Here is a 16,767-nt window from a genome sequence, read left to right as displayed (position 1 = left end):
GGACCGACCACAGTCTAAACCAAACTATTTCAAAGCAGATAGTTTGCTTTGAAATGGCAGAGACTGACTTCTCTCTTTTCTGCCACAGAGTAACTGTTTACCATACTTTTCTTTCCATCAACGATTCTTTCTGCAGCACATGTAACCTCTTTAATTCTGAAGCAAAACTGTGATCACACAGGAAAAAGAAGAATATTTTATGAAGGACACAAAGGAGTCATTATTAGACTTGCTTTCTGTATGTTTTATTTTGGTTTTGGTTGGGTAGAGTCAAGGATAGCGGTCCAATATGCTTCTATTGTCTGAGAACTGTACCTTCGTTGTTCTCCCCACTAGCCATTTATACACATTTCTTCACCAATAATGGTCAACTTGTGGTTTATAACAACGCAGTGTTATTTGGAGGATAGCTGAATTGAGAACTGAACTGAGGTCACCACTGGTGACTCCTGTGTTGTCTGAAAGATAAAGTATGCATTACTGCTGGAGTTTTTACTGCTCTCTGCAGTTAAAGTGACAGAATGTAAAACTGAATACTGATCTGTAACGGGGAGCCCGGGGCTTCAGCTGCTTGAAGGGAATGACTGCAGCAGAAAGAGCTGCAAGCAGATGAACATAGGTTTAGCTACAGAAGGGAAGGCAGCAAGGAAACCACTGCAGCCTAGGCAGTAAGCTGCCCGTTAAGGCGAGGGAACACACCTGCAGCCAGCCTGGAGAACACCTGACTGGAAGGAGGAGGATCCCAGGGGATACAAGCCTGGGGTCCCGAGGCAGAGGGGCAGTGCAGCCTGCAGGGAGAGAAGCTCCTGCCAGTTCAGGCTGGTGGGAAGTGGGAGCTGCAGGCCATGGCAAGTACTCCCAGGGTCAGGGAGAGCCAGAGCAGCCTATCTGTGCTATGATGACCAGAGCAGGACTTTGAGTTTAAAGCAGTTACTTGAATTTTTGTTCTAGTTTGTACCGGAGGACTGGGGGTGGCTGACAGGGGAGGAAAGGAGCCACAGCAGTGCCTGAGGGGCACACTAGGTACCCCAGTGGTCGGGCTTGGGGCTGATTTTCTTCAATATTTTCATCAACGACCTGGAAGATGGGATGGAGTGCACCCTCAGCAAGTTTGCAGATGACACATTTACTAGTCCCCCCCAGTTACAAGCTGGAGGGCAGGACTAGGATTCAGTGACTCCTCAACAAGTTCGAGGAGTGGACCAAAGAAATCTCAAGAGGTTCAATAAAAACATGTGCAAAGTGCTGCACTTAGGGTGGAACAATCCCATGCACCGGGACAGGCTGAGGGCTGACTGGTTGAGCAGCAGCTCTGCAGAAAAGGACCTGGGGGTTGAAGGGCGGTTCCAAACAGGGCCGATCCAAGGGTAATTGGTGCCCGAGGCAAGCTGTGTACCTCGGTGCCCCCACCACTGTGTACCTTGGCACCCAAAAGATAGGAGTCATGATTCTAGTGATCTTTCCCCCGATATCTTTTCAAAGGTCTTTCTCCCCTTATCAAACCAAAGGTCTTAGACCAAGAGGGAGCCGTAGCCAGCCAGGGCTGTTATTCAGAATGATGTTCCTGTTATTTTGTTCTGCATATAATTTTGGTGCCCTAGGCGACCACCTGGTTCACCTAATGGTTGGACCGGTCCTGGTTGCAAAGAGGATGGAGCTGGCCTGTTCTCAGCGGTGGCAGATGACAGAACAAAGGAGAAATGGTTTCAAGGGAAGTTTAGGTTAGGTATTAGGAAAAACTCTCTCACTGGCAGGGTAGTAAAGCACTGGAACAAGCCACCCAGAGAAGCTGCAGAATCTTCATCCTTGAAGGTTTTTAGACCCAGGTAGACAAAGCCTTGGCTGGGATGATCTAGTTGGGGATGGTCCTGCTTTAAGCAGAGGGCTGGACTAGATGATCTCCTGAGATCCCTTCCAACCCTCATTTTCTATGATTCTATGAACTGGAAGAGTCTAAAGCGGGGTGTTAGAGATCCAGCCTGCAGGCAGGATCTGACCTGCAGAGCTGTTTCATCCTGCTGGCAGGGCCAAGAATTCAGAGGCAGGGTGAACAGAGGTGGAAATTGCTACTAAAATCTGGGATGCAGAGCCCCACTGGGGTGAGTGATGGCTCTGTTAATCCACATGGCTTCCTGAGCTGATGCAGTACTTTTTCCCCCTACTGCTGCTACTTGCTCCACTGCTGGGATGAATTTAGATTCAGCCTGAGAGGCTCCTTTCGGTCCAGTTCCAGCCTACGAGGAGCCCTTTGGTCTGGATCTGACCCAAGAGGATTGGGGGAGTTGGACACAAAGCGACGGCTAAACAGACATATTTGTCATATTTTGAGACAAGCAATATGGGCTGTAAGAGGAAGAGATGACCTTTTCCCTCAAAAGGTATTTTGGCTTAAATGTCATCAACAGAAACCATTATAAACTACCAGGCAGTTTTTGGTAGGACTAGGCTATACAATCTAATCTCAATGAGGATTGCTTCAGCAAAGATGATATCATTCAGCTATTTACCGTTTTCAAAATTATCTGAAGAAAAATGAGGGGATAATTTACAAGCAGGAAGGAAGTCATTAAAATGTGTTACCCAAGCAGCTTTTGATCCTTGTTGCTCCCAAGTGGAAAAATAATAGTAAGAACATCAAAAAGATATTAACAGCAGGGTGCAAAATTAAAAATCACACAAACAGTGCATGTATCTTTTTTCATCTTCAGATGCCTGAACAAGTTCTAGCAGGTTTATAAGTGTAAATACCAATCTACACATTAAAATAGATGCTTCAGGCAGGAATGTTAATGCCTTTCATAGACCGTGTATTTACGATTATAAGCGCTTCATTTAAAATATACATAAAAAGGCTTCAACATGGAGATACCGGTTACTGTTTGCAAGACAGTACCCACTGTAGCTTCTATTTTATTTGTAAGTTGTTTGCTGAGCAACTTAACTTACTGTTCTGATTGTCAGAATAGTATTTATCTTCTTTTGGCAAAACATCCCCAGGTGATAATGGCATGGGTGACTATAAAATGAGGTTGTCTGTGCCAAGTGCACTGACATTAGTATCAATAGTTATTTTCTAGACTGCTGGATGGAAAACAACATTTTTTTTCTTACAATGATGTGCTTGGGAAATATCTAGAGGCAGAGATGTGTGTAAGAAATAACTGGTATGCAAATGTGTGATAGATATAGCTGCATCTAGGTACAAGAGAGAGTCCATGGTAGCAGCTCCTCCTGGTGGCTGCCTGGAACCCAGATGTACTGCAAGTGCGTGCTGCCAGACTAGCACAGGGGTTTAAAAGTGGCAGCTTTGTCCTAGCTCCTCTCTCTTCTGCCTATACAGAAGTCCCTGACCTTTCATGTTCCCAAATAAGTGGAGCAGACAGAAAAAGGAGTCTCTTCTCCCTCTGCATGCTGCTGCAGGGGAAGGGAATGCAGAAAAATTAATCATTCAACTTTGCCATAGAGGAGCTAGAAAACCCAGCCACACGGCACTGGGAACAGATGACCTGTCTCAGCAGTGGCTGAGCAGTTGTCCTGCAAGTCTGTTTTTCACAGAAGTTTAGGGCTGGAAGGGACCTCGTGAGATCATCGGGTACCCTGGGGGCACCCAGTCCCCCTGCTCTGGGCAGGAAAGACTGCTGGGGTCAAATAACTCGAGAAGCTTTTCCTTGTATCCAGTCTGAAACCTTATTCTAGGGGTTTATGACCATTGCTCCTGGTTTTCCTTTAAATCGACAGCAAATCCCATGGCAATATGAGCAGGATCAGACCTCCTGCACATACAGATTCTCTTGCTGACATATACCATATTTACCCAAGTCCAAGAAGAACGTGAATTTAAGCACCCCCCCCCAATAATTATATTCTATACATAGTAAATGTATACGTTTGTTATAATCTTCCATGTACAGAATGTGGCTGCGGTTCCAGCTCTGAGCCTGGATTGGGGCTGAAGTCAGAGCCGCAGCAGCTGCCTGCCACCCCTACTTGTACTCAAAACCAGGACAAGGGGCTGTTTTCCCCCATGTTAAATGGGGAAAAAACCTTGTCTGGGATTTAAGTAAGTGCAGCACCTATGCACATCTGCAATAGACACTGATTATTCTGAAATCCATCAAAAATATTCTTCACAGGGTGCGTACATAGCCAATCCGCGTGTGATCTTGCATTAGTGCTGCTTTTGCAGCAATACTGTATGAACACAACAAAGACTTCAAGAACCTGAATGTAGCTCACGTTTAATTATACCAAGCACACGCTGGGAACTCCAAAATTCAGGTTAATCTCTTTTTTACCATCTATACTAGCAAACCTACATTATGCACATACATTCCAAGCAATTAAGATAACTAATAATGAACCACCATCATGACATGCCAGACTTAAAGTGCTGCTGTGGATTCTACAATAGTAATAAATAAAAATATTTAAGGGCTATGATATAAATTAAGGTAGGAATGTCAGCCTCAGTCAACAGTGACCAAAATACATTTTGTAGCATGTACATTTTGAACCCATTAAAAAAAAAAACAACTTTAATATAGACATGTTAAATACTGAAAAGCTCTAGAACGTGCTTTTTTCCTTAAGGCAGAAAAAGAACAGACAGATTCCCTGGAATAAATTCACTTTGCTATTTGCACAGCAGGTCCTAGCTATGATAGCTCTTCTCCCTATGTGAGCAGAGTGCATGTAGGGGGGAACATTAGACTATTGTGCCCAGATCTGCCATGCAGAGCTACAACATCAGAATTTCCTCCCTCTATGTGGAAGCAGGCTTACACATTAGGAAAAAGTGTTTACGTAAGGACCAAACAAAGCCGCTAGCTAATAACATTATTTATCCTTTTAATCGGTACCAGTCCAATAGCCAACCGATATATCAGTGGCTAGTTTTAAGATGTGACTTTGCTAGTTTAGTATCTATCTTACGAGAGAATTGAAAAATACACCAATATCTATGGAAGCTATGTTCTTTAACTTCCTAGGTCAACAAAAACACAATCTAGAGATTGTTACTATTTAATAAGTGTGTATCTATTAGCACCATTGAATCTAGCGCCATCAGTGAAACATTTATGCCAGATCAAGTCCATCAACCCAGCTTCCTGCCTGCCAGTGGCAATTTTATTGTGATTAAGCGATGTACCAGTATTACAATGCCCTGAACTGCAGAACTACAGCTAGATCGTACTAGAATATCATGGTTGCAAGAAGAGCAATGAGTGCTCTTCATTGCTCAAATGTGTTGCCTATGGAGGGAAGACAGAATAAAAGCAATATTTCACTCGACTACGGGCTCAAATCTTCATATGATGCTGTCTCAGTGAATCGGTTGGGTGGGTCTCTACAGTCTCTTATCCTACAAAGCCATCAACCAATTCCAGCATACATTGGCTCCACCTAGCGATCAAGAGGTGCAGTAACTTAAATCGGGAATGTCAGTTTTTTGTTCTCACTTAACTCTGCTGGGTCCTACACGCAGATTTAAATTGTACTAATGTTATAAGCCCTAAAACGATAAAGATTTCCCCCAAAGCTTATGTACCTTCTGAGCCAAATAAGTAGCTTTAAATTGGTCTTCTGGGTAAATCTGACAGCCACGCACTCTTTAATGACCCTCCTTCTTGGGTTGGTGTCAGACTTGACTATGAAGGAAAGCACATCCTTACTAGAAAAGGAAGTGGTGCAGCTGATGGGGTATGTAGTCAGAGGTTAAGTACAAACCATCACCTCTTCAGACCTTAAAGAGGAATTGCTGCTCAAGGAGCCTTAGTTGCTCACTTTATTTAAGCTAAGAAACTCTATAGTGACATGATTGGAGACCAATGCATTCCTTACAAAATGAAACAAAAAAAAAAAGAGTAACAAATTTATTATTCTTCCTTAACTGACAGGGTTTTTCAAGTTAAGAGCCATCAAACTCAGTCCATTCTCCTGAAGGCACAGCATCAGCCCCAGTAAGAGGATATTTCAGATACTAAATGGACTCTACCTTTGAACTCAAATAAAAGGCCAATATTAATGATCTTATTTACAAAACCAACTGTCCTCTTCCAGGGTTAAATCTGAGACAGAAAACAGGTGGCTAAAGAGAGACTCTCCTTCCTCTTCTACTACTCAGTGAGGAAAGAGAAGAGAGAGTCCGGAGCTCAACCCTCCCTGCCCCTCTTCTCTCCCAGGAAGGAAAGGTCATCACAACAGGAAAATGGCACAACAGGAAAAGTCCAAGATCTTGAAAGCAAATGTTAATGCTCTTTTCCTCTTGAAAGGAAGGTCAAGTATTTGGGGCATCGGCTAGAATACGTTTCAAACATGTTTCTTTTGTAAGAACAAAAATAAAATGTAATGTAAGGCCCCCCCAAAGAAGGTGAATGATAAAAGCTGGTAGGTTTCCCATACCCTTAGCTCAAAGCAATAGCATGGAGTTGAAATTGTCTTGGCTGAGAGCCCAGAGGGTAGCTCCAGATTTCCTTGGAGGTATTAATGTTTTAATCATTTTAACATAAAATGTATTACTTGGTAATTGCTAACGATATGCTTTCCTGGTCTTGGTGAAAAGGGAAGAAGTGGCTGCCAGATGGGCTTGGGTAAATCTGGTCTGGACTCTGGAACAGATTAGAGGAAAAAAATATGCCAAGACCATTGCAAAAAAAAAGTCTATTTCATATTTTGTAAATTGTATGGCAAACATCCCTCACACTGGTACAAACAGAGCCGGTCACTTCTTTACAAGGCAACAAGGATATTAACTAAATAACTAAGGGGAAAGTTTTCAAAGACTCTTAACTGACCTCTTTGCCTAAGTCTATTTGGGTTGCAGAAGTATTTAGGCATTTCCTTCCTTCCTCACTCCCTCCCAGAGAAGTAAATGAATGGGAATATCATTCTGGTCTATCTTATGGTATCCAATCCACAGGAAAAAGAGCGGGCATGGCATGCCAGAAGAATTTTGGAATCCCTATTAAGTGGACTCAATGAGCAGCACTTCCCTCTCCTTCTGCATAGACCTGCTGGCCCAATATGGTGTTACATGGCAGAAGTTACCCTTTGAATGAGCTGTACAGCAATGGAATTTAAGATTTAAGGTTAACAGAGCTCCCCTGACTTACAAAGCAGAAGAGAATCAGTGTTAATCCTGAAGCTTTGGTCCAGTTCCGACTCAAACAGGAACACTACAATACACTGCGTACAAGATCAGATGACTGCTACCAGCTGGAAGTAGAGACAATGGCACTTCTCATGTGTGTCAGAGATGCAAGTTCCTTTTATGCCAGGATGAGAGAGATTCAGGTCTCAGGGGCATCGCAATGCCACACAATTCCTGCCCCAGCTTTAACTCTAGAGGTCTTCACCTCCTTTGCTTGCCCATCTCTCTCTGGGCCAACTGGGACCTCCAATACCTCTGCCTCAGTCCCTTCCACAACCACCAAATCATTCATCAACAGCCCACTTGGGCCATTGCTTCTGTCCCCAGGCCTATCTGTTCCAAGACCTGCTTCACCCCTCTCAGGCACTGGGCCCCTGGTCCCTGACCTCTCTGTTCGAAGGTCTGCTTTGTTCCTTTTGGGCTCTGGTCTACTCGCTAGCTGGGCTTCAGGTACCCTGGACCTCTGCTCTCGGTCACCCTTCTCCAGGCTATGGGCTCACCCACTCCTGTTCCCAGGCCTGGTCTGTTCCTGGGCTTGGTGCTGCTTATCCCAGCTCAGCAGTTATCAGGAGCCCTGCTGCCAGGAGCTCCTCTTTCACTGGCACTCAGGGGCAGACTCCCCAGTTGGCCCCTGCCGCACCTGCAGGCTGCTTCTCAGGCAGCCGCTCTCTCTTACAATAACAGAAGCACCAAGTGCCATGTCACATGGGACCAAGTTAGGAAAAGTAAGATTTCACCCAGACTAATTTGTTTCCTTTGGAGTGAAGAGGAAGTGCTTAGAAGTAAGCAATTGTTTGACAAAAGTTTCATTTGAAATAGGAAGGGAAAAAAAATCAACCAAACAACTACAAAACCAAAGAAAAGCTACTGTAAACCTGGGGGTTACAGTAGACCACAAGCTGAATATGACCCAATGGTGTGCTCTTGTTGATAAAAAGACCGACAACACAGTGGGTGCACCTATATGTGCAATTAAGGTGAAGAAATAAACTCCACAGCACTTTGAGCCAGAGTAAACTGCTCCTGGGCGCAGCATCCAAACGTGCGCCCAGGACAGCAGCAATTTGAGTTGGGGCAGAGCATGCCTGGGCTGGCAGCGGGTACGGGGGTCATCGCCAAGCTCCAGCATTAGGCTGCAGAGGGGCTGTGGTACAGGAGACCAAGACATTTCAGGAATGGCAAATATCCATCCATACCAATATCAAACAAAAGAAACTGCCTTAAAGGTTTTGTAAGCATGAAGGAGACTGGTCACACCTTCCACTCTGAAGTCCCTGCTGAGCTTTCTAGAATTTATAAGAGACTCAGTCTGTTCTCCAGGTGTTGACTCAATCAAATCAAAATAAAGCTCCTGAAAATCATAGAAATTGCGCATTTTATTGAACAAAGACCCCTGAGGGGAAGAATTAAAATATTATTCTATTGAATATTAAATACAAGGAACAGTCACATCCATGACTCAAAAATTCAGGCAAGATTAATCTGCTGAAGCTTATACTTTCCCAAGATCTGCTTGGGGACCTAATTTATATACAGCCTCATTATTTATGCCTATTCTCTGAAATAAAGCTATCAGTATTTTTTTTTAATAATTTATTTTTGCTGAGGACAGCATAAAAATGAGCGAGCTCATTTTGAGTGACTCAAAATGATTTTTTTTCACCTTCCTATTTATTTCATAGAAAATGCATACCACCCAGAATCAATCTGGCAGAAAACTGTAGCAAATTTAACATCCATGTGAATAAACATATATTCACAGTAGGCATTCACAGAAAAGAAGGAAAAGGGGGTTAGGTAAGGATTTTAATTTTGACAGAAAATGCTTAAAAAGTGTTCAGCAAAAGCAACCAGGTTATAAATTCTAGAGGTGCACCAATATATCGGTGCCATATCAGATCGGCACTGATAAAAGGAAAATTAACACTATCATTATCAGCTTTTTTGGCTGCTGTAGCTGCTAATGTTAACCAATAAATATAATATGCCTTCTGGTGGGGGCCCCCAGATGCCTGAGAGAGAGTGGGGCTTGTGGGCAAGACCATGGGGGCCGGGAGGACCTGAGGTCCAAGGCTGGTGGGAATTCGCCTGAATAAGAATGAGGCCTGAGTGGGCCAGGGGTTGGAATCAGCCCAGTGTGGGGCGATAGGCCTGACACCCCGTCATAGAGTAGGGCCTGAATTGGGAGACCTGAAGGTCTGCGACAGGTCAGGACGAAGCCGGAGAGAGAAGAAGCCTGAAGGGCTGTATGGAGTAGGGCCAAAGGGAGCCTGAAGGGCCATACAGAGTAGGTCAGAGTGCACATGGCCCATGGTGGGGTGAGAATAAGTGTGACCCAGAGAAAGGGGCAGCGTGAGTGAAACCCAGTTATGAGGCATGCGTAGGAAGCCCAACATAGGGACAGAGTCCAGCTCTGGAGAGGGCTAAGTGAATGTCAGTTGTTTGGAGGACATCTGCAAGGCATGGGATACGGTATTAAGGAAGATCAAAGATGTGTAATTGGCCCAGAATACCAGGGCTGCCTTCTGCATTTTATATTATTTTAATTTACATCAAGGCATGGCAGGTGGGTGCAAGGCAGCCTGCAGTAGACAGGCGGCAGGCTAGTGATAGACATGGCCCTAAGATGGCCCCCCATCACAGAGGGGAAGGGCCGTAGGGTAGGGAAGGGGTGGGGGGGGCAGATCAGGGCCCCCACTGTGATGGAGGGAGTGGGGCAGGGGCTGGGGGCACTGCCCCTGAGGCCAGAGCGGGAGTGGGACAGCTGCTATCAGCTTGTCTAGGGGGCACGGGGAAGGGAAGGGCAGCTCCCTGCCACAGCACACACCCCTTGGGGGGACATGTGCCCACCCATATTTGTGTGCAGGGCAGATGCAGGCTGCCCGCTGTGGGCTTGGGGCTCTCTGCTCTCCTGCCTTTTCCTCGGGGGCCCTGCACTGGCTGCATGCCCCCTGCCCACCCAGCAGTGGAGGGAGCGAGTTGTGGCTTCAGCTGCTGGGTGGGTAGGGGATGGCTTCCGATGGAAAGGCAGCAGGGCAGAGTCCTGGGCCCGCAACAAGCAGCCCACATCCGCCCTTGCCCCGCTCGGCTTCAGGTAAAAGCACCCCCACGCTTAAAAATGGTGGCGGCAGTGCCTGAATTAAAGGTTATTCACCAAGCTTTAGCTCAAGCGCCCCGCCACCATTTTTAAGCTTCAGGACACTGATCCCCTCTGTCCCATTCCCTGCCCTGGCCCCAGATGTCATTCACCACCTTAGCTGGGCAGCACCCCCAGCCCCTGCCCCACTCCCTCCCTCACCATGGATCTGCCCCGCCGTGGCCCTTCCCTCTCTCACACCCCCCACCCCAGACTTACCTGCAGAGAGCTGCTCTCCACACTGCCAGGCTGAATTCCTGTAAATCGGCTATTGGATCAGTATCAACCGACATGCCTGCTTAATAATCAGCTATTGGTATTAGTCAAGAAAATCTTTATCAGTGCACCCCTCATAAATTCCTTTTACCGAGGGCCATTTTTGAATATTCTTGTGCACTCATCCGTATACTCAAAAGGGAATCTTTACTTACTTTGTTAGTTTATGACCTTTCATTGCCGTGAGGAAATTTCTTACAATTTCAGGACTTTGGTATCTGCATGGTGTTTTGGATATGTATTTTAATGTCTGTAGAGGGTAAGAAAAAATATGTTACCATTTGTAATGCAAAAATAAATGTGGAGTATCAAATATCTATGCAGAGAATTATTTGCTGAAAAGCCTCTTCAAATCTACTGAAAGAAGTGTGAATAGTGACCTTGGTCATGAACGCCACAATATCTTGAGGTGTTCATGGGACATCATGCATGTTTTTTCTTGAGCTTTGTTTTACTGATAAGGCATGTGGGTGATATAGTATAACACCTATCGGTGGTATTAGGCTGCATTCAAGCATATAATCCTTATGTTTCTAGGCACTGTGGCATTTGATATAAAATGTATTTCTCATATGCCATCACAGGGCCCGAATCACACAGTATGATAAGGGTTGCAAGGTGTCACTTGCTAAACAATGAGTTTCTTTCACACCTGGGAGGGACTCAAAGCCTAAATGGCTGAAGAAAAGTAAATTTAGAAAGTCAGCAACCAATATCGGTGTGTCAAAAAGACAGAGACGCTTGTCAATGTGGTCCAAGACACTTGACCACAGGCCCTTCCAGATAATGCCAAATTTAATTTTAAAAGGAAAGACCCTAGCTTGAATATCGTCTGGGACCAGCTTATTTTAAGAAAGGACATTTCTCTCAGTGGGGAAATTAAGTGAGAAATTAAATATCTTTAGGATCTGTCCGAAGATCATAACACTCCCCAGATCATAAACTGGAGCAGGAAAGACTTGTAGTCTGGTAAACACACATACCCTGCAGGGAGAGGGGCACCCTGATTGAGAACCACTAGTATAGAGCATCTCAAGCCCTTGTTAAAAAAAAGTACCAGACTGCTTTCTTAAAACAGGATTGAAGAGCCTTATTCTAGTCATCCCTAAAACAGTGTTATTTTTTCCAAGATTTTCCAGAATTCAGTGCCAAGGTCATTTCCAACTCATGAATAACTAATTTAAGTTCCACTGCAGTGACAAAGCCTTCCAATATAAAGAGGTTTTCATTCTTTACAGCTGGACGTGTACTTCAATCTGCATATTTGGCACCGTTTTCTAAAACCCCAGAATTTATGCATATTACCGTTAAAAAACCTAGCAAGAATTTTGTAGTCGTTATTCAGAAATGTTCATTTTCTACTTCTGTTAGATAATTAATTTTCCTGCTGTTTGTCTTTTGCGCTAACACTAATTAACCTCAACTAATCTTTGCAAAACATTTGCTTTTTTATTTAAAAAATGAGGATTCAAGAAGACAGATAACACCATTTTGCAACTTCGTATGAGCCCAGCCTCCTGACCAAAAGGAAAAGTTGATCAAATGGCTTTACTTTTATTTTTAAAGAAGCCCAATCAGATTGTAGTTTACAGTCACCCTTTTAATTTGAAAAAAACACAAGAATCTTTCTGGATGTCATTTGACCTAACCCCAAAATAAGAGTAAAGAGGATCACTAAAAGACTACAGGAAATTCTTGTTTTAACTACCAAAAAAAGTAAAATTTACTAATTTCATCATTAACTGTAAAAGTTACCCGTTCAACTGTTTCAAACTTGAAGTGTTGATCTTTACCTGTACTTCTCCACAGCAGTGTACATAGCTCTCACTGAGACTACGACTGACAGATGCTCCACCCATTAATAGGATTTCAAATATGATGAACCAGCCCACCCTGGGTGCATAGCATGCGTGCGCATCGTGCTGTACAGCAAAGATGGATTTCTTCTCCTGAGGAGTCTATGTATTACTTGTGTACTGTGCCATGAGCATAACTAAATAAGTATCTTTTTATATAGGCATTTTTGTCTTAGAAATTCTTTAAAACAAAAATCTATCATAAAAAGGGCAGAAAAGAAAGAAATGAGGCAATGTTTAGCCAACAGAATATAACTGGTAGGGAAGAAATGTTGTTTCCAAGATTCTTTAGGATATGACAAATAATACAAGTATATGACATTATAAAATAAATCTATTAAAAGCAACCTAACTAAAACTTGATTTTATCAACATAGAAAGATTTGGCCTTCTTCCTCTCTACCGAAATGATAAAAATATTCATTGCTTGTGTTCCTAACGATTATCTTAGGGGGATTTGAGCAATATTTTAATGGAGTAATACACTGAGCAACTATTTTATCAAAGTATTATGATGATTTGTTTTTACTTGTAAACCATGACTGATTGCAGTAGCGGAGAAATTTACTGATTGCCTATTAAAATACTATATTCTATAGTAGAAGCCATGGCTATTTAACTTTAGACATTTATTTTCCAAACTCGGCTATTTATGTACCATATTTCAGGGTGTACAAGTCGGGTTTTGGAGCCCAATTTTTGTCTCTTAAAAAATCAAGTTTGATTTATGCACTGTAGCACGATCTCCTGTGAGCGGCGCCGGGCTCAGCACTTCGCTGGCACAGCAAGGGAGCACCGCTCACAGGGGGTGAGACCATGCCAGCCAAGCACCTGGCCCTGTCTGCTGTGAGCAGCCAAGCCTGGAGCCACTCGCAGGGGTCAGGGCTGGGTTCAGTGCTCAGCAGTGCCACTCGCAGGGGATAGGGCCTCACTAGTGTCACTTGCAGGGGACAGGGACAGGGTTGGGCTCAGATGAGCTCGGTGCTCAGCTGGCGCGGTCCCTGGCTGCACCAGTGCCACTTGCAGGGGATGGGACTGCACCAGCCAAGCACCAAGCCCAGCACCATGCCCATCTCCGGCTCCTGCGAGCAGTGCCAAGCTTGGCACTTGGCTGGTGACATACTGCTAGCAGGAGATGGGGACAAGGATGGAGCCAGGGCCGGGCTTGGATGGCTCAGCCCCATCCCCTGAGATAGCTTACAGGGGATGGGGCTATGCCAGGTGAGCGCTGAGCCTGGCCCTGTAGGCTGTGAGCTGTGCTGCCAAGCGCTGGGCTCAGCACTCAGCCCCCATTTATACACTGTGCCTATGAAAATCCTATCTTTTTGCATCGAAAATCCAGGGTCGACCTATACAGTGTGAAATATAGCAATTTTAAACCAACTAAAAGTGCCCATCATCGTATTATGGTCATATCTAAACGCAGGCACCATTTAAATAAGCTAGTTCCAACTACTGTAATATCGCAGGTACACCTATATACAAGGCTTATTAATATGTATTCACAACAAAGAGAAACAATCCCATTATATCAATACTGATATAATGATATGGTCATACTTGCTTAATATTCATATATTTAGCAAGTACACTTAGAATTAACATTTCCCTTTTGCCTGACTCTCCTATTTACTTGAAACAACTGAGAAAGAGACTACAAATCTTACTAAAGATTTGACCAGGATTTGGAAAATGTTGTTTTACTGAAGCTGCAGTTTATAACTTTGTCTTTTCAAACAAAGACAGAACTAAAACTCAAAAAGCCAGGACCAAACCATATGTGCCTAAGTGGTTCCACTACAGTCAATGGGGACTACTCATGGAAGCAAAACAAACTAGATTTAATGCAATATTAACCATGGTCCACTAGCAGTCCAACTATGTGTCTTTTAAGTAATTGAATCATCAAGGATCCTGGTTTTCTGTTTAAAAAATCCCAAATTCTCTGATAAACTATCCAAAATTCTCTAAAAAAAAAACCAAAATCTGCATTTTTCCACAATTAAAATGAAATACCTCTCTCTATATATATATATCTATAGATATATAGACATATAGAGAGAGAATCACACCATCAGGGCCATGCACCAAGCTTGGTGCACGGCTGGTTTAGGTCATCAGGGGCCAAACTCTGTAGAGCCTGAACCAGCCTGCACCGTTAGGGAGCAACCTCATGGCATGGGGGTAGTCTGGCACACCCACTGGTAATACATCAGGGGGAGGTGGAAGGGCACACGGCTCCCCAGATTTCTGTGGGATGCAGGGCATAGGGCTGCAGCCTGACTGAACCGGCAGCCTTGGTGCTGCTGCCATCCTTGAGAGCCCTGCACTGCTGCCGTTGGGAGCTGCTGTCACCACCCCGGCTGGGCAGCACCCTCAACCCTGTCCCAAGGGTACACACGCCCTCCCTCCCGCACCAAGCCACTGCCACCCCAGCCGGGCAAGACCCCCAGGCCCAGCCACAGCCCGAGCCATGGCGGGATGAGGCAGCCTGCTTGCCCTGGCCCTGACCCCAGCCAATGGCGCAGGCATGGTCATGTTAAAAGGTAAAGCAACAAATTATTTGCTCTACAGCTCAGGTTTTAAATAAGCCAACTATTGTGGAAGTACAGGTTCAAAGCCAACAAAGTGTACTTTCAGCCTTAAAGAGATTATGAAGCTTGCTGTACTAAGATCTTTTGAACAGCTCCTTACACACCAGCGCCACAGTGTTGGCTCCAAACATTAAAAATCCTGTGGAGGCATTTGGCCTAGTGTCCTTGGTCAAAATTATTTATCTCCTTTCTCATGATGAGCAGAAGTTAGCTGACGCTTCCTAGCTCAGAGATGGCTACTTTTCAGCAATTTGAAATGTTTAGGGAAGAAAACTCGTATTATATGCAGGAAATATTTACTGAAGTTCTATTAAGCAGAGGCCAAATTCCTAGATAAACTCTGCATGTGTAAACGTCTGCCACTTTACACTGAAGTGCAAAATAACTGTGTAGCTCTACTCACTTCATACATGATAGTGTTCAGATTTTGCTGGCCAGAGCTCTGTTTGCTTTTTCCACTTTCTTTGCGTTGTTGTTTCAGATCAGTAAGTAACTGGAACACCTAAACAAAAGGCATGTTTTACTGAGTTACTCCAAAGTAGTTTTCATTATTTTCAATTTTTTTTCAAAATATTATCAATATTTTCTACAATAATATTATGACATTTTTCAATTACTATCAGCTAACTAACAGAGATTATGCTACCCCTTTATTGACGGACTTGGTGATTAAAAGGGTAATGGAAAACTTTATCGGTGTTATTCCTTGCATATGATCATTCCAAATTCAGGTAACTAGTACTAAATGATATTGAAAAAAAGATGTAGGAATTATTGGACCACACTCTACGTATGTTTTAATGGACTATCAGCATTCGTGGAAACTGTACAATATACTGATGATGAAAATTAAGTGATTTCTCCACGATCACAAAGGAAATCTTTCACAATAGCAGGAACAGAACCCAAGTCTCCTTACTCACGGATCATTTTTATTGCAAAATATTAGCTTGACAGTGACAGGGTAAGACACTTCCATCAAAATGCAACAGGAGGGAAAGATGGAGCAAAAACTACGGAAAGGAAAATAAAATCCTAGTTTTAGAAGAGCGCGCATATGGAAGAGAGCTACAGACGTGCTCAAAATGCCTACAGCTGCAGATATTGCTAATCCCTTCCTGTAAAGAATTAAAAAGCTGTATGGGCTGAGAGAACTATGCTGAGAAAGGGAAATGGGGAATGAGCAGTCTCATCAGTAACTCCATTTTCCACTTCTTTTCTCACTCAGCACGTGTGGGTACATTTGGAACTGAAAAGATAACGGGGCTCAAGTGAAGACAACGAAGATGGAGAAAGAGACAAAGGGCATTTTTACACATCCTCTGGGGGGTGGCTCTTTAGCCAAAGTAGCTCCAAAAGCCACTCTAAAGCACTGCCACGTCTCCTTGTATCAGCGTCCCCGTGTTTAAAAATGGCAGCGGAGGCGCTTGAACTAAAGCTCATCCGAAGAGCTTTAGTTCAAGCACTCCTGCTGCCATTTTTAAGCGTGGGGACGCTGATACATGAGATGCAGGAGGCAGCTGGAGCACAGCAATTGCCACACTCCAGCAGACTTAATTAATCGAGTCTACTCTGACGCGCTGGCGTTTCGATGCGTCCGAGCAGCCTTCGCGCTCATGTACAGGTGCCCAATGAATCTTTAAGGTATACAAATGATCTCTAATGCATAGAATCACAAGTCCAATTCTGCAAAGTGGACCAGGCTCTTACTTTGGGGTGGCTAAATCTTTAACACAAAGACCTCAAGAAGTTCTC

At 44.0% G+C, this 16,767-nt stretch overlaps 1 protein-coding gene across 2 annotated transcripts in view; it reads right to left on the bottom strand.

Annotated features, from left to right (window-relative positions):
• Nucleotides 1–16,767, bottom strand: part of CRCP (CGRP receptor component) — a 42,624-nt gene that overhangs the window by 14,502 nt on the left and 11,355 nt on the right. For both annotated transcript variants that reach the window (XM_006033290.3, XM_006033289.3), the window contains exons 3-4: nucleotides 15,416–15,514; nucleotides 10,718–10,812 (exon numbers count right to left, since the gene is read on the bottom strand). In XM_006033290.3, coding sequence (XP_006033352.1) covers nucleotides 10,718–10,812; nucleotides 15,416–15,514 — 194 coding nt within the window. The remainder of the gene's footprint in view (nucleotides 1–10,717; nucleotides 10,813–15,415; nucleotides 15,515–16,767) is intronic.

The sequence above is a fragment of the Alligator sinensis genome, unplaced genomic scaffold, assembly GCF_000455745.1.
Source record: "Alligator sinensis unplaced genomic scaffold, ASM45574v1 scaffold1227_1, whole genome shotgun sequence".
Lineage (NCBI taxonomy): Eukaryota > Metazoa > Chordata > Crocodylia > Alligatoridae > Alligator > Alligator sinensis.
The sequence above is the reverse complement of the archived record's forward strand: the minus strand, read 5'-3'. Positions and strand labels throughout refer to the sequence as shown.